The sequence below is a fragment of the Anser cygnoides genome, chromosome 17 (assembly GCF_040182565.1).
Source record: "Anser cygnoides isolate HZ-2024a breed goose chromosome 17, Taihu_goose_T2T_genome, whole genome shotgun sequence".
NCBI lineage: Eukaryota > Metazoa > Chordata > Aves > Anseriformes > Anatidae > Anser > Anser cygnoides.
The window spans coordinates 11,617,652-11,639,100 of NC_089889.1; the positions used below are offsets into that span (position 1 = coordinate 11,617,652).

At 53.0% G+C, this 21,449-nt stretch overlaps 3 protein-coding genes across 10 annotated transcripts in view; all 3 read left to right on the forward strand.

Moving 5' to 3' along the window:
- PXN (paxillin) overlaps positions 1-7,523 on the forward strand; it is a 43,678-nt gene extending 36,155 nt beyond the window's left edge. For 3 of the 7 annotated variants that reach the window (XM_066978622.1, XM_066978621.1, XM_066978619.1), the window contains exons 10-15: positions 439-519; positions 2,469-2,639; positions 2,984-3,157; positions 3,712-3,793; positions 4,167-4,315; positions 5,879-7,523. In XM_066978622.1, the coding sequence (XP_066834723.1) occupies positions 439-519; positions 2,469-2,639; positions 2,984-3,157; positions 3,712-3,793; positions 4,167-4,315; positions 5,879-6,145 (924 nt within the window). In that variant the 3' untranslated portion in view covers positions 6,146-7,523. Of the gene's footprint in view, positions 1-438; positions 520-2,468; positions 2,644-2,770; positions 2,839-2,983; positions 3,158-3,711; positions 3,794-4,166; positions 4,316-5,878 lie in introns of those variants that run through there. The other 4 variants (XM_066978623.1, XM_066978626.1, XM_066978620.1 and 1 more) reach the window with 3 other exon arrangements.
- Positions 7,524-8,539: 1,016 nt separating this feature from the next.
- On the forward strand, positions 8,540-11,672 carry RPLP0 (ribosomal protein lateral stalk subunit P0). Its single transcript, XM_048064073.2, has 8 exons — positions 8,540-8,563; positions 8,751-8,854; positions 9,012-9,187; positions 9,280-9,367; positions 9,648-9,794; positions 10,276-10,461; positions 10,907-11,047; positions 11,468-11,672. Exons 2-8 carry the CDS (start codon positions 8,801-8,803, stop codon positions 11,630-11,632), a joined length of 957 nt encoding a protein of 318 aa, XP_047920030.1. The 5' UTR covers positions 8,540-8,563; positions 8,751-8,800; the 3' UTR covers positions 11,633-11,672.
- Positions 11,673-11,971: 299 nt separating this feature from the next.
- Positions 11,972-21,449, forward strand: part of GCN1 (GCN1 activator of EIF2AK4) — a 42,872-nt gene continuing 33,394 nt past the window's right edge. For both annotated transcript variants that reach the window (XM_066978893.1, XM_066978894.1), the window contains exons 1-14: positions 11,972-12,043; positions 13,580-13,682; positions 14,319-14,382; positions 14,938-15,069; positions 16,280-16,388; positions 17,102-17,200; positions 17,298-17,432; positions 17,925-17,993; positions 18,080-18,188; positions 18,605-18,679; positions 18,937-19,065; positions 19,282-19,332; positions 19,710-19,808; positions 20,089-20,262. In XM_066978893.1, the coding sequence (XP_066834994.1) occupies positions 12,026-12,043; positions 13,580-13,682; positions 14,319-14,382; positions 14,938-15,069; positions 16,280-16,388; positions 17,102-17,200; positions 17,298-17,432; positions 17,925-17,993; positions 18,080-18,188; positions 18,605-18,679; positions 18,937-19,065; positions 19,282-19,332; positions 19,710-19,808; positions 20,089-20,262 (1,366 nt within the window). In that variant the 5' untranslated portion in view covers positions 11,972-12,025. The remainder of the gene's footprint in view (positions 12,044-13,579; positions 13,683-14,318; positions 14,383-14,937; positions 15,070-16,279; positions 16,389-17,101; positions 17,201-17,297; positions 17,433-17,924; positions 17,994-18,079; positions 18,189-18,604; positions 18,680-18,936; positions 19,066-19,281; positions 19,333-19,709; positions 19,809-20,088; positions 20,263-21,449) is intronic.

Below are 21,449 nucleotides of genomic sequence, written 5' to 3' on the forward strand. Positions count from 1 at the left end.
TGGCTCTGCGAAGCGCACGTCTGTGCAGTAATCGCTGCGGTGCGTGTGCTTCCTGCCTGCCCTTTTGCAGCAGGGATCACGTTGGCTTTATTTTCCTCTGAGATGAAAAAGGCGGCTCTGAAACTAAGGCTCAGCTCCCCCTGCCAGAATTGTCCTTGAAGTAGGGAAAGGGATGAAAAAAGACACCAAAATCTCAACCCTTCCTGCGTTGGTCGGTGTGGCTAGCTGCCCACAGTGCGAGTGGGTTTGGGGAGGAGGTCTGGGGAGGAGGTGGTGTGATCGAGGGCTGTGCTCTGCACCCCCTGCCAGGGAAGGGCTGCGGCTCTGGGACGCTGGGAAGTCTTAATTACATGTGAGCGGCACAGCGATGTGCCGTGGGGTTTGTACAGGTCTGAGCCGTGAGCAAGCCTCTGCATCGTGACCTGTTGTGCTTTGCAGGTGACCTCTGCTCCTCCCCTCGTCGGCAGTGCCAGTCTGCTGGCTGCTCCAGCACCCCGGGGCCCCCCCAGCCCTGAGAAGGCAGGACCTCCTTTCTCTTTGCATGGCGTGCCCTTCTGGGGGTGCACGTGCAGCTCCCGGCGTGGGGAAAGTAGCTTTTTGTAGAGTGTGGCGTGCTGCTTCTCGAGCTCTTAGCTGAATATGAGTGGTGGCGGGTCTCACGGGTGCAGGGTGGGAATTTGAAGGGCCTCTGCTTGACGGATTTGTGTGGTGCTGTGCTGGGCGTCCCCTTAAACAGCAGGCGGTGGAAGCAAGCCTTCCTCAGTGGGGACTCGTCTGTGAGCTGGACCCCCAGGCCAGGTTGATGCTGTGGTGTCCCCAGGTCATTGTGCCTGCACTGGGGTCACCTGTGGCTTCTGGAGCACCCCAGGTGAGGGTGTTGCTCCGCGTTGAATTCATCTCCGATCTCTCCAGGTGGTATTTATCACTGGTCTCTGTGCCTGCCCTGCCTGGTGGCCACAAGCCCCTGGCTAGGGAGGGAGGGAGGATGTGATCCTGCTCCGCCCAGCCCTTTTCCTCCCGCTGTGCCGTGCAGGAAGCCCTGGCTTTGCCCCAGGACTCTGGCCTGGTGTCGTGCAGGGGCCTGTGTCTGTCTCCTGGGGAAGTCTCCCTGCGGTGCTGAGCTGCGGGGCAGTCGCCGTAACCGCTGGGCAGCCAGCAGCGGCTGGAGGCGGAGGGCTGCGGGCACTGGGGCTGGGCTCTGCTGCTGGGGGCCGCGGGGGTGGCTGGGAGGGGACAGCTGTGTGTTAGGCTCCACCAGGAAGCTAAAATTAATGTATGGCCTGAGAAATGTTGTACGAACAAGTGGAAAACAGGGTTGGCCGCTGTGTAAACTGGCTGACTGCAAGCGTGAGCAGGACGAGGAGCAGAGCTCCTCCTGGGGCTGGAGGGGGTGCTTCTGCATGTCCTGCCCCCCGGCTGCGATGGCAGCAGGCTGGGGGGGTGTTTGCAGGCACAGATTTTATATCTGTGTTTAATCTGTCCTCTTAGTAGGAGAAAACATGCTCCAGACCGACATCTCAGGGAAGGATTTCCTTTGGGTCTCTCTAACCCTGGCAGTAGGTATCGCAGTGCAGTCAGCTGAGATAATCTCTGCCTCGTTATTGCAGTTAGCCTGCAAAGGGGGCTTTGGTGTCCCAAGAGCACACATACTTTGTTCCCAAGTTATGAACCTAAGTAAAACTTCTCCCCCTGGCCTTCTTTGGGAAGCCTTTGTGAGCTGCTTGTGCTGTGAGCTCCAGAACCTGCCTCTGAGACGAGTACTGTGATCCCCTTCCCCAGCACCCCATGTGCGTTTCCAACAACAGACGTGGCAGTGGTTCCTCCGCAGCCTGCTGCCGTGGAGGCACTGCCCTCTCTGTAGGTAAACACCAGGCACCTCTGCCCGTTTCCTTCCTGCTTCCACTTGCTCAGCTTAGGCGTGGGATGAGAGCCACCTGATGGGGCGAGGGAGACTCGGCAAGGAGCGGTGCGGGCGGAGGGAGGGAAGAGCGAAGGTGCTTTGGCTGAAAGGGAGGTGGAGCGAGGAGAGGAGAGGAGAGGAGAGGAGAGGGGTCTCTGTCGGAGAGGACGACAGCGAGCAGCAGCGTAGGAGCAGAGAGAGGTCAAGGGGAAGAGGCCCTCGGATGGCGTCTCTGCTTTGTCAGCTGGCCAGGAGCTGATGAGGTGAAGGGAGATTTTTGGCAGAGGCTTACAGAGCGCTGTACCGACTGGTTGGGGTCTGCTAGTAACTTCTGCTCTGTGCAGCGAAGGAAAGGCAGATCCTTAGTTCGCAGCTCAGCTGTTACACATCCCAGGGTCTCTGCATGGGCAGAATTTGTGCGTACTTGATCCTGGCTCTCACCAGCTTCTGTAGCTGTCTCCTAGCAATCTCCTGTCTCTGCACAAGAGCTGCTGGCAGCGACAGCAGCCGTTTTTCTGATCAGGGCAGCACCGCTTGCCTTACAGCCTCTGTTTTCTCTTCCCTGCAGTTCATGGCGCAGGGGAAAGCCGGCAGCAGCTCCCCGCCGTCCACAACCCCCAAACCTGGCAGTCAGCTGGACACCATGCTGGGAAGTCTCCAGTCCGACCTGAACAAGCTGGGGGTAGCTACGGTTGCCAAGGGCGTCTGTGGAGCCTGCAAGAAGCCGATCGCTGGACAGGTGGGTCGAAGGTGCCACCCCGGTGCTGAAGCTTGGGCTGCAGCTGGGCGTAACGGGGAGGGCTTTTTCGTGAGGCTGAAGAGACTGGAGATGCTGGAGAAACTGAAGTACTCTATTTATCCACTGGCTAGGTACGCTGTAAGCTCCTCCAGTGACCTCTACCCTGCCCTTGAGGGACTGCCCTCTCCTGAGATGATAGGTAATTCAGTTTTCATGCTACCCCAGTCCAGGGCTCACTTGAGTAGTAGATCTTGTCATTCTTGCTGACCTCCAGCTGGTAACTTGTCATGTGGTCGAGGGGAGAGCGAGATAGAGTTGTCCTCCATAAGTTCTCTTCCCAACAGGTAGTTACAGCCATGGGGAAGACCTGGCACCCCGAGCACTTCGTCTGCACCCACTGCCAGGAGGAGATCGGCTCACGGAACTTCTTTGAGCGGGATGGGCAGCCCTACTGCGAGAAGGACTATCACAACCTCTTCTCCCCTCGCTGCTACTACTGCAACGGGCCGATCCTCGATGTGAGTTCTGGGGGGCTACGAGCCCTGACACGAGGTGCTGCAGGCCTCGGTGTTTAAAAACTCCACCCATGCATCCTGGGTGAAAGATGTTGTCTGGTGACTTCGATTTTTCCTTTGCACTGGCTCTGAAAGGGAAACAACTTGACCCAGTCCAGTTCTTAATGAACTTAGTTAATGAGGTGGGTTAGTCCCTCTTGCCGTCACTGAGGCTGTAATCCCGCAGAACGTGGCTCTGTCGTTCTGGTAACGATTCCCCAGCTCCTGCCTGTTGGTAGCCTGTAGTAAGAGGCACCAGTGTGCTAGTCCTGAGAGCTGGACGGGGCCCTGTGTAAGGGAGGAAGCTGTGTGTAAGATCCTTTTAGGGTAAAAGTGTGCTGTGGGGAAAGCCTGAATGAGCCAGAGTCAGAACTGACTCAGCTCTGTAAAGGACAGTCTATTTTAACGCACGCAGTTGTCAGCACCAACATTAATGTGTTCTTCCACCCAGCGCCCCCTTGTTCACCTCCAAGCTGAACCCATGATTAACATGATTGTACTTTGTTTCTTCTGAACAGAAAGTGGTGACGGCTTTGGACAGAACATGGCACCCTGAACACTTCTTTTGTGCCCAGTGTGGAGCTTTCTTTGGACCTGAAGGTATTACTGGTTTATGCAAGGGGAAAACAATCTCCTCCCTGAGCTGCAGAGAAGTGTGTAAGGCAGAGCTGCTACTAGGGGCCAGCCTGAGAGATGACGGGAACTGCTGAAGGCAGAAGTTCCAAGGGAAATAGCTGTTTATGCACAAAGGATACCACCAGGAATTTTTTCTCTCTCTCTCTCAGTCTCTGGAGAGGAAAAATATGCATGTGCATGTGTGCGCATGGGACAGGAAGGGCAGCAGAATGAGGAACAGCTGCCTGCTGTGCGTGAGGGGACAGGAAGGATGATCCTACCCGCGCTGGTTTCTCCAGAGCTTGGCTGGCCATAGGGTGAAGGTCAGGAGCTGATGCTCTTTGTTCTTCTTTGGCAGGATTTCATGAGAAGGACGGCAAAGCCTACTGCCGCAAGGACTACTTTGACATGTTTGCTCCCAAGTGCGGAGGCTGTGCCCGGGCTATCCTGGAAAACTACATTTCTGCCTTGAACACCCTGTGGCACCCTGAATGTTTTGTCTGTCGGGTAAGAACCCAAGGTCCTTTGGGGCTGCTCTACGACCCCTGTCGTTTCCACCCTGCAGGTCTCTGGTCCCTTATCAAGCAAAAGGCGTCTGTGGGGTCGTGAAGGACAGCCAGATAAAAACACGTCAGCACCAAGCACCTTCTTGTTCCTTTCCCGGTTTACATGAAACTTTCTAGCTGCTTTGCTCTTTCTGTTCCCAGCTGCAGTTATGGGCTTCTGCAGCAGCTCACAGATAAACAGAGACATTTTCTGTGGCCTTTAAACAATTATAAGCTAAGCTTCTCTCTGAGCACTTGCCTCAGCAATCAGATTTTGAGGCTCTTCCTCCCATGCTCCATCTGACAATGTAAACTAATGAGACTGACCTTGTTCAGGCAAGGCAGGGAAGTAGCGGCAGGCTCCATGCAGCAGGCATAATAAACAGGAATACTGCAGATTAAATGCTTGGCGCTCTTTCAAAGTGCCTCGTGAATATTAACTCTTACAGGCCCCAAGAGATGAGCAAATACAAGCCAGGCTTTCCTAGAGTGGGAAAGAAAGGCAGAGACCAGATTCAGCAGCAGAATCGCGAGCTGCGGGTTCGTGGTGTGACTGTGACCCAGCACGGAGCGTTGGGCCGCTGGTGGCCCTGCATGCTGGATGCTGTGTGCACGCAGGTCCGGCTGCGTGTGATCCCGCGTGATCCAGGCAATGAGGAAGGTGCCTGGGCTGAGCAGCACCAGGGGTACGGAGATCTGGCTTCTGTGGGCCTTCCTGCTGCCGTCTTCAGTCTTCAGTCAGCGGCAGGATGTTCATCTCCCCTCCCCGGCCATCGCCTCCGTTCACTGCTTGCACGAGGAGGGGAATCTCCCTGGCCTTGCAGGGAGGATGGGGGCTTCTGCTGCAGGCTCTGCTGTCACGTTCTCAGCTGCCTGGTACCGAGGGCGATGACGAGTGCTGGACTCCAACAGGCACATGGCTGGTGTGTCCTCGTTGTGCAAAACCATTAGCACTGTGGAAAAAACAAGGGTTTCTCCCAGTAGGGATGCATGTGTGCCTGCTGGAGGTATTTCAGGGTGGAATCCAAATCCTACACACAGCGTACCTCCGTCATGCCAGCCATTCCAGAGAGCACTTGTAAGTAGGAATTGTGCCTTGTTTTCCCAGCTGGACCTAGTGCCACGTTCGTTAGGTTTTGGTGTAGGAAAGCCTGTGTTGGTCCCTGCCTTCCGCCTCCTATTGTGGGGAAGCCAGAGTGAGATTAGGAGAAAAGGGGAAGGTGCTCTACTCTGTTTCCTGCCTTGAGGGAAGGAGCAGCATTCTTCGTCCTGGCTGAACGCATCTGGTAACTCCTATTTTCTTTGTGTGAGAGAAGCCAGCTGGAAAGGGCCGTGGTTATTTCCCTTGCTTCTGGCTCTGTCCATCAGCCTCTCCTTGGAAACTCTTCTTGATGGACAGACTTCGGCTCTGTGGACAGCAGGATGATGTTGAGAGCTCGTGCCACGGAGTGGAGGAGATTTGTGGAGCCTCCCACATCCCCGGCTTGTTACTGACTCTGTCCCCTTGTGCTTTCTCCCCCTGCAGGAATGTTTCACACCATTCATCAACGGCAGCTTCTTCGAGCACGACGGGCAGCCCTACTGCGAGGTGCATTACCACGAGCGTCGCGGCTCGCTGTGCTCTGGGTGCCAGAAGCCTATCACAGGACGCTGCATCACTGCTATGGGCAAGAAATTTCACCCCGAACACTTTGTCTGTGCCTTCTGCCTCAAGCAGCTCAACAAAGGAACCTTCAAAGAACAGAACGACAAGCCCTACTGTCAGAACTGCTTTCTCAAACTCTTCTGTTAGAGGCGTCCTAGCTGGGAGCTAAGCATCTTTCTGCCTCCCCCCGGGCAGTTCTGTCTCTCTGAACATTACTGTGATTTCGAAAGCTTCCCAGGCAGGGGAGAGGGCGGGTGGGGGGTGGGTGGTAGTGCTTGCTGCTGCCGCCAAGAGGCAGCAGCTCCAGAGACGGACCATTTAACTGGAAATGCCCTTGCTGTGTCTCAGCAGAGAGAGGCGAGTCCCCTGGTCCCTGTGTGCGGCTGGGTGTGACTGAGAGCTGAGCTTAGCCCGAGGGCTCCAGCAGGGAGCTTCTCCTCAGCCCCCTCCCGGCAGCAGGAGCCTTAGCCAGCACGTTTCAGCCCGTGTCAGCGCTCTGAGCATGCCCTGACACTGGCGGGCAACGCAGCCCTCTGTCCTGACACCTCTCTGAGGCTCCTGAGCGCAGCCCGAGCGGTAGCACAGCGAGGGCACCCCGCGAGCTCAGCACCACCCTGCCTCCGCTCCCTGGGGCCGCGGGCACGCCTGGCTTACCGGGAGCCTCAGCACAGGCAGCCAGGACCCTGCAAGGGTCTCTCCAGTTCCATTACACTGTAAGGAGTTGATACCACTTTTTTTTTTGTTGTTTGTTTGAAGAGGAATCAAGGTATTACTGTGTTTTTGTTTTTTTTTTTTTCTTTTCCCCTAGTTTGTTATTCCCTGCCCTCTCCAAGCCCCGACCATCCCTCCGTGCCGCTGAGCGCCCCTAGGGTGACGTGCGGGGCCAGGCACCTCCCTCAGCACCCACTCCCCTCGCCTGCTGCTCCCAGGAGAGAGGCAGCGGTGGCATCGGCCCTCCTTTAGGAGCAGGGAGGTTAGGGACAGCCTTCATCACCCATCCCCGTCACGAGTGCCTGTGGTGTGCGTGCGTTTATCCGGCCTGAAGCTCTCCTACCTGCCAGGCCCTGCGCTTGTCGCAAGGTCGGGGAGAAGCGGAGGGGTTTAAGAAGCCAGGGAAAAAAAAAAAAAATCCCCCCTTTGTATGCTTTCTCCTTCCTCTCTTTGCTAACGAGACCTGTCAGCCCTCGGTATTTCCTTTCTGCGCTCCTGTTAAACGTGTTCCACGGAGAGATGCTAGAGCAATAACCTTTTGTACTGCCTGTTACCGGCATAACAAGTCCCCGGGGTCGGGTGTGTGAGGCACACTTGGTTTTACTATCGAAATGAATACTGTATCCTGCCTTTGATAAGATTTCTACACTGATTTTGAATTCATATCTAATTTGCTTTTAATCCTCTTATACGGAAATTGGTTTTGAAGTGATTTTAAGAAAGCGCCTTTTATATCTCGAGCTGTGCTGTTCCAGGCAGCGTGCCCGCGGGGCTGCCCGCCTGCCTTTGTAACCTCGACGCTGTGTTAAACCGACCTGCCCTCGCCTGCTTCTTTCTGGGGGGGGGGGGGGCGGGCTGCGGCCGGGGGCAGGGACCATCACCTCCATTTTATTTTATTTTATTTTACTTTTTCATTTCATTTTTTTCATTTTATTTTTTCATTTTTTTCCATTTTTTTCATTTTATTTTTTCATTTTTTTCATTTTTTCATTTTATTTTTTTTCCATTTTTTTCCATTTTTCATTTTATTTTTTTCATTTTATTTTTTTCATTTTATTTTTTCATTTTATTTTTTCATTTTATTTTTTCATTTTAATTTTAATTCCATTTTATTATTTTTCCCCTTTTATTATTTTTCCCATTTTATTATTTATTTTTCCCATTTTATTATTTATTTTTCCCATTTTATTATTTATTTTTCCCATTTATTTTATTATTTAATTCGCACAGGCGGGTGGGCTGTGAGTGCCTGGGTCGCCTGGGCGTGGGCTTTGAGCGTCGCTGTAAGCTGTGCCCTGCTGGCCGGGGGCCGCCTCGCCTCCGGGAGCTCGCGGGGAGCCGCGGGGCGATGCTGCGGGGCGGGGGAGCCGGGAGCCCCCGCTTCTCTTCCCCAGCCCCCTGCCTGCACCCTGGGGGGGAGGAAGGGTGGGAGGAAGGCGCTGCCCCGCTGCGGGCGCTCAGCCCGGCCCTGCCTCGGTGTGCCCGGCCGGGCGATGGGGCGCCGGGCGGGCGGGGGCGTGGCCTCAACACAGGGGGCGTGGCCTCAACACAGGGGGCGTGGCCTCAGCCAGGGGGTGGGGCCATCCGAGGTGTTCCCGCGCTGCGCGGTCATGGTGGGGGCGTGGCTTCCCCGCCGGCTTCTCCTCCGGCCACCAGGGGGCGCGAACCCCGCCCCGCCGCTCCCGTGAGTGACAGGCGCGCCGCCCAACCGGCGCGGCCGCTCCGCCACGGCTGGCGGCAGACCAATGGGGTGAGGCGGAGTCCGCCCGTGGCTCGCCGCGATTGGGCGCGGGCCGCGGTATAAAAGGAGGCGGGCCCGCCCTCCGGCCTTTCTTTCCCGGAGCCCTCGTGGAGGTAGGAGCGTGGGGCGCTGAGGGGGGCCATGGGGAGCCCAGAGGGGGGTCCTGAGGGGTCCGGGGAGGTCCTGGGGGGGTCCTGGGGGGCCTTGGGGGGTCCTGAGGGCCCCGGGGAGAGGGAATGGGGAGCGGGAGGCGGGCAGGGCGCCGAGCGGAGCCGCCTCACCCGCGCCCGTCCTCCGCAGGCCTCATCTCGTCTTTAAACCCGCCGGGCGATCCTTGGAGCACCGCCGCGATGCCCAGGGAAGACAGGGCTACGTGGAAGTCCAACTACTTCATGAAAATCATCGTGAGTCTCGCTGCGGCCCGGCCCGGCCGTCGGGAGGCGCCGCCTGGGGTCGGGGAGCGGGGCCGGGCCGGGCCGGGTGGGTTTTGGGGCGCGGCGGGGCCTCCGGGCCGCTCTGCCCTGCGCCGGCTCTGCCTACACGGTGCTGTTCTCGCCGCAGCAACTGCTGGATGATTACCCGAAATGCTTCGTTGTGGGAGCGGACAACGTGGGATCCAAGCAGATGCAGCAAATCCGGATGTCGCTGCGCGGGAAGGCCGTGGTGCTGATGGGGAAGAACACCATGATGCGCAAAGCTATCCGCGGGCACCTGGAGAACAACCCTGCCTTGGAAAAGTGGGTGACGGGTCTCTGAACGGCCTCCTGGGCCCTGCCTTTGGGAGGGGACGTGTGAGGAGGGGAACTGAAGGCTGTCATCTTTCCTTCAGGCTGCTGCCTCACATCCGTGGGAACGTGGGCTTTGTTTTCACCAAGGAGGATCTGACTGAGATCCGGGACATGCTGCTGGCCAACAAGGTAGGGGAATGAGCCCTTGCTGCGTTTCTGGGCTTGGAGATACTGAGGGAAAAGTGAAACTGAACTTTTAAGGGGGGATACCTGGTTATCAGGAGTCCTTGGGGATTGGGAACTAGGCCCCTGCAGCTGTAGCTGAGTAGCCCTTCCATTGCTGTCTCATTTGTGTGTGCGCCTGGGTGATGTCTGTCATGCAGGAGCATTTTGGGAAGGAGTTGATGCCATCGCAGGGCATCTGAGAGGTGAGCGTTCTTCTGACTTACCTTGTTTCTTCTTCCTCCAGGTGCCAGCAGCTGCCCGTGCTGGTGCAATTGCTCCTTGTGACGTGACTGTGCCAGCCCAGAACACCGGTCTCGGACCTGAGAAGACCTCCTTTTTCCAGGCCTTGGGCATCACCACGAAGATTTCCAGAGGAACCATTGAAATTCTGGTAAGAGAGCAGTGTGGCGGTGGTGGTGTTGAAGCCCTTCATTGATTGAAGGGCCCTTGCTGCGATACCGCGTGGAGTTGTCCTTACGTCCAGCGTTCATGTGGAGGAACAGGAGGCGTAACGATCCAAAATCCCATTCACACTGAAGCACTGTATGAACAGTCTGATTGCTTCACTTTGGGAACTTCTGAGGGCTTGGTTCGGGCACGCAGTGGGGTGGGGAGAGGGATTTACATTCCTCTGTCAGATCTGAGCTCTTCACGAGCTACCCATAGGGAAACGAGGCGGTGCTCATCTCTTGGTTGAGCAGCACTTGCTTGTGTGGTCTAGGTCTCTTTAGAGGTGAACTGTGAGCCTATTTTACCTGTGCTCACCTGTTCCTTCATCCATTGCCATTAGAAACGTGCCTTTGTGTCACTGCTGTGTTGGTTGGCCTGAATTTCTTTGTGCGCATTCGCTAATTTTCCTCCTCTTCCCTTAGAGCGATGTGCAGCTCATCAAGACTGGAGACAAAGTGGGTGCCAGCGAAGCCACCCTGCTGAACATGCTGAACATCTCCCCGTTCTCCTTCGGGTTGGTGATCCAGCAGGTCTTCGACAATGGCAGCATTTACAATCCTGAAGTGCTGGACATCACCGAGGATACCTTGCACAAGCGTTTCCTGGAGGTCAGTGCCTCAGCCTTGTGTTCGTTAGGTTCGGCTCTTCGCCTACGTGCTAGAGGGAAAACGGGCAGCAGGCGCTGCCCCGGAACAAAGCGTCAGCTCTGGCGTTTGCCGCAGGCTGTAGAGTCTGAGTGCCCTGGAGGAGCAGTCGCAGAGCACCTTCTGTAGGTGTTTTTGACCAAAGCAAAGGAAAACGTGCTGGGCATTCATTAAGCGAGATGTGTGGGATCAGCGAGTGTGTAAAGGTAGTGAAGTGTTTGTGCAATCTGGAAGCTATTTCAGCGAGCGTTTGAAATCATTTAAATCCTGATGTGTAATGCAGTGGGGCTAGGTTCCTTGTGCATGTTGTGTACTGTCCTGCGTTGTGTTGGCAGCACAGAGGCGTGCTGTCACGGTTTCTCGTCCCGGTTATTTCTCAGCACAGAAACACGTCTCTCTCTTCTCCCAGGGTGTTCGTAACGTTGCCAGCGTCTGCCTGCAAATTGGGTACCCGACCATTGCTTCTGTGCCCCACTCCATCATCAATGGGTACAAGCGGGTCCTGGCCGTGGCGGTGGAGACCGACTACACCTTCCCGCTGGCCGAAAAGGTAACGGCAGCGTCCGCCCCGCAGCCCAGAGCCTTGTTAAAAGCGCAGCGAGCACTGCACAGAAACACCGTGCCCGCTGCCTACCCTGAAAGGACTCAGAGCTGCCTCTGAGCGTGAACTGGACGGAACCATGTGTCCTGCGCAGGGCGCTTGGCTCTGTGCGATGAGCACGGAGGCAGGAGCCCCGTCCCCTGAAGCCCTGCCTGCCCAGGGCTGCGAGACCTGGGTGCAGGGGGCAGCCAGCTGCTGGCAGCCCCGCAGCGACCCCACGGGCACGGGAGGAGCGAGCTGGGCCCTGCCTGCCCTCCACCCCTAGGGCAAGCGCCTCATTCAGTGCCTGCCGAGCTGCACAGCCGGGGTTCGGCCCCTGGGCACGCTTGGCGCTTCCCCCCGTTACGTTACCCCTCTCTCCCCCCGCAGGTGAAGGCCTTCCTGGCAGACCCCTCGGCTTTCGTGGTGGCCGCCCCGGCCGCAGCCGAAACGGCCGCACCCGCCGCAGCCACCGCCGCCGCGCCGGCCAAGGAGGCGGCCAAGGAGGAGTCGGAGGAGTCGGACGAGGACATGGGCTTCGGCCTCTTCGACTAGCGGGCGGGCGCGGGGCGCGAATAAAGGCTCTTGGACCCTGCGTGCGCCTCTGCTGCCTGCCTGCGGGGGGGCTGGGGGGGGTCGGACCCCTTCGGGTGGGCTCGGAGTGGTTTGGGGGGGGGGGTTCGGGGCCGTTCGGGTGGGTTCGGAGCGGCTCGGCAGGGTTCGGAGGGGTTCGGAACGGTTCGTCTCGACTCGGCGGGGTTCGGCTGCGTTCGTCTCGACTCGGCGGGGTTCGGCTGCGTTCGGCCCGACCCGACGGCGTTCGGCTCCGCTCGGCTGCGTTCGGCTCGCCTGGCAGCGCCGTCCCCATGGCAACGCCCCCTCCCCCGCCGGCAGCGCGTGCGCCGGCCGCCCCGGAAGCGCCGTCTCCTTCCGGGGCACAGCGGCGCCATGGCGGCCGACACGCAGGTGAGTGCGGGCCGCGCCCGCCCCGCCCGGCCCCGGGCGGCTCCGCGCCGCTGCCCCCGGCCCTTCCCGCGGGGCGACGCCGGGGCTGAGCCCCGAGCCCCCGCTGGGCCTCGGAGCGGGGCCGGGCGGCGAGGCCCGGCGGCTGCGGCGCTGGGGGCCGGGCCCCTTCCCTGCGAGGAGCCGGCCCGGGGCCCGCGGGGGTCCCGGTACAGGCCGGGGAGCACGGGGGGGGCCGGGGGAGCCGCGCTCCGCGCCCTCCCTGGGCAGCAGCCCCGGAGCTCCGCCGGGGTTCTGGGTTCCGGCGGTGCAGGGGTAGCTCCGGCAGGTTTGTCCTGTCCGCGTCACCTCGCCGGGGGCTCAGCGGCGTGAGCGAGCGCGGCTCGCACCGAGCCTGCGGGTGGTGGAGGCAGGTAATGGGAAGGTGTTAACGTGTGGGTCTCCATCGGCTGCGGTGGCCGGCATCTGATATCCTTGTTATACATTTATGAAGGTGCTCGGTGTAAGAGGTGAATTTCAAAAGCCTTTCCTGTAGCCTTGTTCTTTTGGTTTATGTAAATACAGAGGACGCCTGGGTGTAATCCTGCCTGAGCCCTGTTCAGGCTCCACAGAGCTTTTTGTGCACTTTTGAAACTGGAAAGTTCACTGGAATGGTTTCCAATGTACAGGTTTCTGAAGGAGCAGGTCTCTGAGAACACACAGTGCTGAAAAAAATAAAAAAGTTTATCTCACCATCTCCATATCCCTTGAAAACTGACACAAACTATTTACAGAAAGTAAACTTGGTGGATTTCAGGCCCTTTTACAGCCTGCAGGTTCAGGCAAGTGACAGACACAGCAGCGCAGGCATGGCAAACACACGTTGCGTTGCGTGATCTGTGCTTTTTGTTTTCCTTGGGTAACCATGGGCGCTACTGACAGCACAGGGAAGGAGTTTTATAGCGAGGCATACCCTTTGTAACCTGCTGAGTCCAAGGTACAGAGCCCCTGAGATGTGTGTGCCAGTTCTGGATAAGAACAAAGGCAAGCTGTTCATTTTTTCCCCTCCCCATGCAAGTAATTTCCAGCAGCAGTGATAACCTGTGGCAGCCTGAGACCAGGGGTCGGTGTTCAGGAGGTGAGGTTAGGCTCTGTGCTCAGCCATCGGCAGTTGGTGGGTGGCTTTGGGAGATAACACCCCCTGCAAAGTTCCTCTGCATTCCTGGAGTGCTGGGTTTCTGGCTTTTGAAGGCCCTGTGCTCTAGGGCATTGATTTTACCTTTCACTCTGTCCTCTTTTTGGAAGGGTAAATGTACCTTAGAGAGTGCCACGGTCACAGGTTAACCAACAGAAAACAGTCGTCCTTCAGCCAAAGGGGGGCCTTTTGAGTTTCATTTTGCGTGATGTAGTGACTAGTGACCCGTCCCCACTCAGTAAGACCACAGATGATCACATTTGGCCAATACATTTGGGCAGGTGCACAGGACGTGCTTGCCCTCGTTTTATGTTCTGTTGACATCAAAGCCAGCCTGATGTTTTCTCCTCTGCCTGTGCCTTTAGATTTCTGATACGCTGAAGCGGTTTGCGGTAAAAGTAACTACAGCCAGCGTGAAGGAGCGGAGGGAGATCCTCAGCGAGCTGGGAAAGTGCATTTCTGGGAAAGGTAAAAACAGTTTCGATCACCGGGGTGGAGAGCAACGTTCAAGTGCTTTGTTTAAAAGGCAGAGCGAAACTCGTAGGGTAGGTTTTAGATGTAGTGGGGTGGCAGCATTCGGAGCATGTGCTCTCTTACGGCGTTAGTTCCAAGCGTGGCTTTTGCGGTTACTTCAGTTTCTTACATGTGTGCTTTTTCCATTAAGGAGCTGTAGCACACGTGTATTAGTTTTTCATCAGCATATCAGACACCTCTTTCTCTCTTCTCTTTCAACTCTTCTCTTGGTTTTGTAATGATTCGTGGAGTATTTGTAGACACACGTGTATAAATATATGTATATAGAGAGTATACAACCAGAAGACTTTACACAGTCTTAATAAAAATAAATACATTTTAAAAAATCTTTTTGATATCTCTCGTTCTCTGAAGGTGGCTGGAATAGCATGCATTCCAATTTTGCTGTTATTTAAAAAAATGCATAGAATGTATACACAAAAGAGAGAATTCTGAATGTGGTCCTAGCAAACACTTCCGCATGTACGTATGGGCTGTGGTCAGCTCACTGATTTTAGTTGCAAGGTGCTCGGGTGCATTAAAGACCTCAGTGACTTAGAAAGAAATATGCTGAAATCCAATCTGTTGCAGATCTTCCAGAGGGTGCCGTGAAAGGCCTTTGCAAACTCTTCTGCCTTACTCTGCACCGATACCGGTGAGTAAATTGATGTGGAAAGGCTGTACTGTTTAGTCTCTTAGTAAACCCAGGTTATTTATCAATTAAACAGGCACGGAGCATCTGGGGATGTTACCGTGCAGTGTCCCATAGATGCGTGTGACATGGAAAGATGACGCCTAGTAATTAGGCTCTCAAGTGAGGTTTGACATTAAAAAGTTTCACAGCGTTTACCTTGTGCTTCACTTTTATTTGAAATTAAAACTCGTATCCTGTAGTTCAGTTCGGCAGTGTCCTTGTGAAGCCAGAGCAAGATGCCTTTTAGACTGGGTTAAGCTGTGCCCTGTTGCAGAGGAGCTGTTCAGGACCTGTGTTGTCTTTTGCAACCTGCTGGAGGGCCTCAGTGAAATTTCTGCCAGCCGAGGAGGGGAACGGAGCTTTCTGCCAGAAACCTCCACTTCTCAGAGCAGCAAGGATAAAACAACTCCTAGCTGAAATGGGAAAGCAGAGCCCTTTCTGTGACACAAGGCAGTAATTCGTGCGATGTTGGCAGGGTTTATAACTTCACAGAGATCCATTTTTCCTTTCCGCCAGCGATGCGGCGTCCCGCAGAGCCCTGCAGCTGGCGCTTCAGCAGCTCGCAGAATCCCAGCCAGACGCAACAGCAAAAAACCTTCTGCAGTCGCTTCAGTCCTTGGGGATCAGCGGCAAGGCCGGAGCTCCCAGGTGCGGGACGAGTTGCTTTGTGTGGAATCACTGCTGAATTGCTGGTGGTTATTCCTGCCTTCAGAACAGTTGCTTTGCTGCTGCTTGCCAGAGCTGTTAAAAGCGTTCAGGGATAATGTAATGACTGTTCAAATCTTACTTTTTTAACCTCTTTCTTGTTTTCTATGAAAGCAGAATCTTCTTGGTGTTAGTGCTGGTGGATCGGGCCCAAGTTACAGTTTTATTTTGTTAAGCTTAAGCCTGGAGTGATGAGGAATAAACTCTTAGGAAGAAACAACCTCCAAAGTGGTTAGGAAAGGGGAGTTCCTGCCCCATCCCATGTTCAGCTGCTGGAATTCAAGGCCTTATTGTTGACAGGAAGATGATGAAGTACAGATGAGAAACAAGCTGCTGTTGTATAGCAGCAGCATCTGCAAACACCAGCTAGGGACTGTTTCCGAGAGGTGACTTAGGGTTTTGTTAGGCTGATGGAGGCTCCAGAGTGCCATCCTGCACCTCCTCCGCCCACCTCTTGCCTCCTGGCTGAACAGAGGTGTACCTCGAAGAAAAATACCTGATCTTGGTGTAAAGGTTTGCAGTGACGCAGCATTTACTCCTCAGGTGACTGTCAGTACACTGGGTGACTTGTTACCTTACTTCACTTTGTGAAAGATGAAAATGGGGTGGGGATCCTCAGGGAGCCGAGAGGTGGGATCTGCCACCTGAAGGGGTGGAAGGAGGGAAAGTTGGCATAAATCAGCTGAGTGGTGTGCCGGGGGGAACGTAAGCTGCGAAGTGATTTGGCAATCTCAGGCTGTGAAGCTCTGACAGTAAAGATGATCAGATGAGAAATCTTGAGTCACTTTTTGGGCAGTCTCAGTTGCCGAAGTATTTAACTCATTGCTGTAACGCCGCTGGAACGATCCAAAAATGGTCTTTCACACGCTAAGGTTTCTCATTCCCAGCAGGTGAGATTTAGCCTCCCTTTGCCATTCAGGAGTCCTGAGTTTAAGCAGGAGCTGAAACAACAAACAAAAGCCATCGGAGCTTACAAACACCAATTATTTCCTTTAAAAGTTGAGACTTTAGCTGTATTTTGTCTGCTATAAGATAGCCTCAGTAATGAGGTGGTGTTTTGGGGTGGTGTAGATGAGCCAGTTCTGACTTAGTAGGAGTTGTGTAGTGTTATATTGAGGGCTGTGGATTTACCTGCCTTCTGTTTCCACTACAGTAAGAGCAGTGGGTCTGCAGCTCTGCTGGCCCTCTCCTGGACGTGCCTGCTGGTTCGCACAGTCTTTCCAACGCCTGACAAGAGACAGGGGGAAACGTGGAAAAAACTGGTAGGTTCTTCTTGGTTTGCAGAAATACCCTTTGGAGATGAGGACTTGAATGTTTCTGATGTCTTCAGTTCGCTGAAACATTGCACGTAATTGTGAACGTGACTAATAACGTCACGTTAAAACCCGGGTTCGTAAGATGATCTTTCCTTTCTGGTGCATTTTAACCTCTCCTGTTCTGCTGGGGAAGGCAGGAGATATATAAAGCACGAGATTGAGGCAGTCTTGCACCTGAGCAGACTTGCTCTGCACGCTGTGGTGTATACCTGTGTAGCCTAAGTTGTGCCTCCAAGGTTGCTGTCTGAAGCATGCTGTGAACTCCTTCTGCCTCCCTGCCTTGCCCGTGATGTTCTGTCATGTCGTCTTAAGTAGCCTTTTGCTTTCTTTTTCACCTGTGTTAACAACTTGTCCCTGGGACCATGCTCACAGCACTTTGGAATATAGTTGGAATACACTTCAAGAGGTGTAACTTGATATAAATTACTGTTTTCCAAGTCAGAGTTTCCAGAACTGTTATGGATAGTTCTGCAAAGTGGTACGTATGGGGTGAAAACAGTGGCAGCTCCCTAAATGTGCCTGTTGGAAGAACTTACACAGCCTAAGAACTTCTTCATAAGCAGATGGAGTTAATCACAGGCATCTGACAGTTCTTGTTTGATAATAAGCTCTTTGAGAAGCAGGTTCATGAGGGCTGTCTTGGTTGTTTCCCTTGGCAGGTGGAGGTTCAGTGTTTGCTCCTCTTGGAAGTCTTGGGAGGTTCTCATAAGCAGGCAGTGGATGGGGCTGTGAAGAAACTGAACAGGCTGTGGAAAGAGGTGAGGTATACTTTCTGTAACTTTATTCAGTAGCAGTTCTAGCTTCTGTTGCGTTAATGTGTTTTGTTTTGTTTTGTTTTGTTTTTTTTCTTATTAGAACCAAGATCTGGTGGATCAGTACCTGTCTGTCATTCTTGGTCTTGAACCAAACCAGAGCTATGCTGCGATGCTGGGACTTGTGGTGCAGTTCTGCACAGCCCAGAAGGAGATTGACATCATTAAACGCCACAAGGTAAATCTGCCATACTGCTTTTTTTTTAAATAAGTAGCATTGCTTTTCATCACAGAGAAGGTGGGGGGACAGATGTGTCAGCGGAGCTGGTACTTTCCGTCTGCCTCTGGTTTCATTATCGGTCGATTCAGTAGTAATAGAAATGTGGTTAAACCAATGGGATGCGTTTAAAAAGGGAGCTGCCAGGTATGTGGGTCTTTGCTCTGGCCTGTGCTTTTACATAGACAGCCAACACTGCAGCTTTCTGCCTTCTTCCTTGTTGTAGGAATGAAAGGCAGCAGCTGGCTGGTTTGAGTGGGGTTTGAGTGTTGGGCTGGCAGGTACAGCAGAGAGCCCTGATCTCTGCTCGACCGTCAAGCAAAGCTTCTGCTTGGTGGTTAGGGCTGCCTTCCAGAGGAAGGTGAGGCAGGGTGTCAAGCCTGGCTTGCCAGTGGCGTGCAGGGAGCTGTGTGGGTTGCAGCGTGGCTGTAATCAGTGTTTCTGCTTCTTCAGAGCGCTCTTCTGGATTTCTACATGAAGACCATCCTTATGAGCAAGACAAAGCCTCAGAAACACGTGCTGGTGAGACGAACTCTTCCAGGGCTGTCGATGCTTTTGTCCTGTGTGCGGTGTCCGCTGCTGTGCTGAGTGCTTTGTTCCCTTTGCAGGACAGCTGTTCCCCAATTCTTCGATATGTCTCTCACGCTGAGTTCAAGGACTTAGTTTTGCCAACACTGCAGAAATCCCTGCTGCGAAGTCCTGAGAATGTAATTGAAAGTGAGTCTGTCATCTCTGTACGCTGCTCTGCCAAAGAGCCTGAACAGTTGTTCCTTAGAGTCCTGGAGTCGTGGGGGGTGTGCATCCCTCTGGACTATGCTTATAGGCCTGTGGGCATAGGCAGCGGGATTGTCTGGCATCTAAGGGCTGGATATGGAGAAGCAACATTTGTGGTGTGATCCCAAGTGTCTGGGTATGTGGTAGCTGCAGTTTATGCTGAGGACAGAATTTCGCAGCTGAGGGCTAAGAATAATCCTGAATTAATCTGTTGATTGGGCATCAGTTTCCGTGGTTTTCCTCCCTAGTCCTTACTGGCCCTGTCTGCTCTTGATGTGTACTGTGGGGAAGGAAGTATTAAAATGCTAAAATCGACTTCTTAACAAAATATAATATCACATTATCTCTTCTGTCTTCAGCGATCTCTTGCTTGCTCCTGTCTGTGAACCTGGATCTTAGCCAGTACGCTCTGGACATCGTGAAAGGACTGGCCAGTAAGTACTTAATTCCGGAGGGAATGATGAATTCAGAATAAGGCTTTCTTCACCTTTATGGCTGTATGTATAACAATTTGATTGCTGGTGTCGAGGTTGATTTATTTGGGTGGGAGGATGATACTGTAAGTTGGCACTGGAATAGTTCACATGACGTTCCAGAAGCTGAGTCAGGCCACATGCAAAGATAAATCCTTGTCTCGCTGCTTTTATACAGTTTGTGATAGAGAGCTCTTAGCTCGTGCATCATTTTCTAGGTCATCTGAAATCGAACAGCGTGCAGCTGATGGATGAAGCAGTTGTTGCATTAAAGAACTTGGCTCGACAGTGCAGTGATCCTTCGGCTGTGGAGTCACTGAGCAGACACCTTTTTGCCATCTTAGGGGGTGAGTAAATTGTACAATAAGCAGCAGAGGTGAATAAAGGTTTGTCGGCTGCAAGGAGTTTTGCGGATGTTACTTTCTGTTGCTTTTGACTGTCTGTATGGTAACGGCTGCTCATATACCCCTGGATCAGGGGTATTTTAGAGAAGATACATGATGTAGCACATTGCAATTGCCTGTCTGTGTGTCAGCCGTCACCCGTTTGTTTCTTGTTGGCAGGCTCAGAGGGGAAGCTGACAGTTGTTGCTCAGAAGATGAGTGTCCTTTCAGGTGAGGATCCTAAAAGAAAACTGCTTCTCTAGTGGAGCAGATCCAACAGATGGTTGAATGAGAGGGATCTGTATTTGAGCCTGTAGGAATTCCTGCCTGGTTAGTCTCTGTTGGCTGTGGTTAATGTCATAGAGGGTGCTGGGTACTGCGTGCAAATTCTTGACTTTCTCTTCAAGGGAAATAGTTGGCTAGTAGGCTAAAATGTTTTCTGCGAGGAAGAAGGTGAATGTATCCTGTAACGTTGGTTCATGGTGGATGTGATCCAGATGTAGTGACAAGAAAGAGATGTTTACGTGAGGACTGAAATGCAATTGTTTTGAGATTTTACAGCAAGTGCTGGTACTTTGGGAACTAATGAGAGATGTTTTTCCTTTCAGGGATCGGCAGCCTTAGTCACCACGTGGTTTCTGGGACATCTAGCCAAGCTCTGACTGGAACTGTCGCTGAGCTTTTCATCCCTTTCCTGCAACAAGAAGGTGAGGTCTCTTGCTCTTGTTCTGGATTTGTTAAGCTGCTTTCATCTTGAGCAGGCTTTTCATATGGCCTGTTATTTAGGATAAATCCTGATTCTTGCCTGTTGTGCTATAAAATACATTGCACCGTTCTGAAGAGCAGCCCTGTGGAGCCAACGCTGTGCCTGTTCGAAACATGTGCACTCTTTTCCTTCCTCACCCCAGCATTATCTGCTTTCTGTTTTATGTCTTCCTGTGTTTTATGCAACTGCTGTACTGACGTGAGCTCTGTGTTACTTCCTAGTCCATGAAGGCACGTTGGTTCATGCAGTCTCTGTCCTGGCTCTTTGGTGCGTTCGGTTCACCACAGAAGTCCCTAAGAAGCTGGTGGAATGGCTAAAAAAAGCCTTCAGCCTTAAAACCTCCACTTCAGCTGTGAGGCATGCCTACCTGCAGTGCATGCTAGCCTCTTTCAAAGGTAAAACTGCGCAGCTATTAATAACTCTTGACTGTGTGGCTTAAGAAATGAGTAATCAACTTTTGTACTTGTTGATATAGTAGATAACTGTGTGGGTTAAGAAAGATTTTGTAAGGTGATACCTGTTCATTAACCTTCATCTTTCTCCTTGAAGTCTCTTCTGCTTTCAAGCCTTTAAAGATAGCTTATCTCCTTGTGTAACTATGTATCACCATTCGTTGTGCTGTCTTTTCATATACCCCAAAGTAATTTGGGATTGATTTGGTTTATAGATTGTAGTGTTTCTAGCTAAGGGACCACGCTTTTGCTTCATATATCACCCATAACACTGGGATTGTGGTCTGTGGTTTTGATGCTCAGGAGCTTTTTTTTTTTTTTTTTTTTTTGAAGGAACATGGTTTTGAAATCTTCACAAATTTTAAACTTTTGGTGATCCTTTTCAGATTTGCCTCTGTTGGTTGTATCCCCTGTGACTTCAGCTCTTCGTCTGCAGGTCAATAGGTGATTGGTCTGATCTCCGTATGTGAGATCTCCCTTTCTTGTTGAGGCAGTATGAATCAAAAAGATGGTACACATTTTCTTGAGAGATGGATAACTCAGTCCATTGTATTAGGAATGGATTTGCCATTTTTTTCTCAACATGGGTATGAGTAAAAATAGAATTACATGTTTTTCTATTGTAGCTGCTGGGAATTTCTGTGTTATTATAGGGCTGAAGAAAACCACCATCCACTTTAAAAACTAGTTAGGTATCACAAGAGGCTGGTCCCTTCAGAGAGATCAGTATGGGAAACCTAAAATTGCTCATGCTTGGCAGGGGCAGGGAGGATTACATGTGTGAGGTGTGCAGCTGTTTGAGGGATCATGGCTTAAGACATTCATATTCCAAAGCAATTTACTCAGCACTGGAATGCTGGCTATCATTGCTTTGGCCCAGTCAGTGAAGTATCCAGCTTAAAAAATAAAGATTCTAACTCTTATAGGTTTATGGTTAAAACACTACCTGCAAATACTCAATGTACAAAATCATGGTGTCTTTCGATCCTTTTTTTTTTTTGGCTGAGGTGTTGCTTCTGGAAGTAGCAGGAGCGCCTAGCTCAGTTGCCTTGGAAGCGAGGGTCACAGATCAGCGGGATTCCTTGGCTTCTGAACGTTTGAGATGGAACAGATGGTTGTGGCTTGCCAGG

Bases quoted from the DNA above. Each gene is read 5' to 3' on its own strand.
- RPLP0 (XM_048064073.2), top strand. From the start codon at position 8,801: ATGCCCAGGGAAGACAGGGCTACGTGGAAGTCCAACTACTTCATGAAA. The intron at 8,855-9,011 runs GTGAGTCTCGCT...TTCTCGCCGCAG, and splicing joins ACTACTTCATGAAAATCATC to CAACTGCTGGATGATTACCC. The intron at 10,462-10,906 runs GTCAGTGCCTCA...CTCTTCTCCCAG, and splicing joins TGCACAAGCGTTTCCTGGAG to GGTGTTCGTAACGTTGCCAG.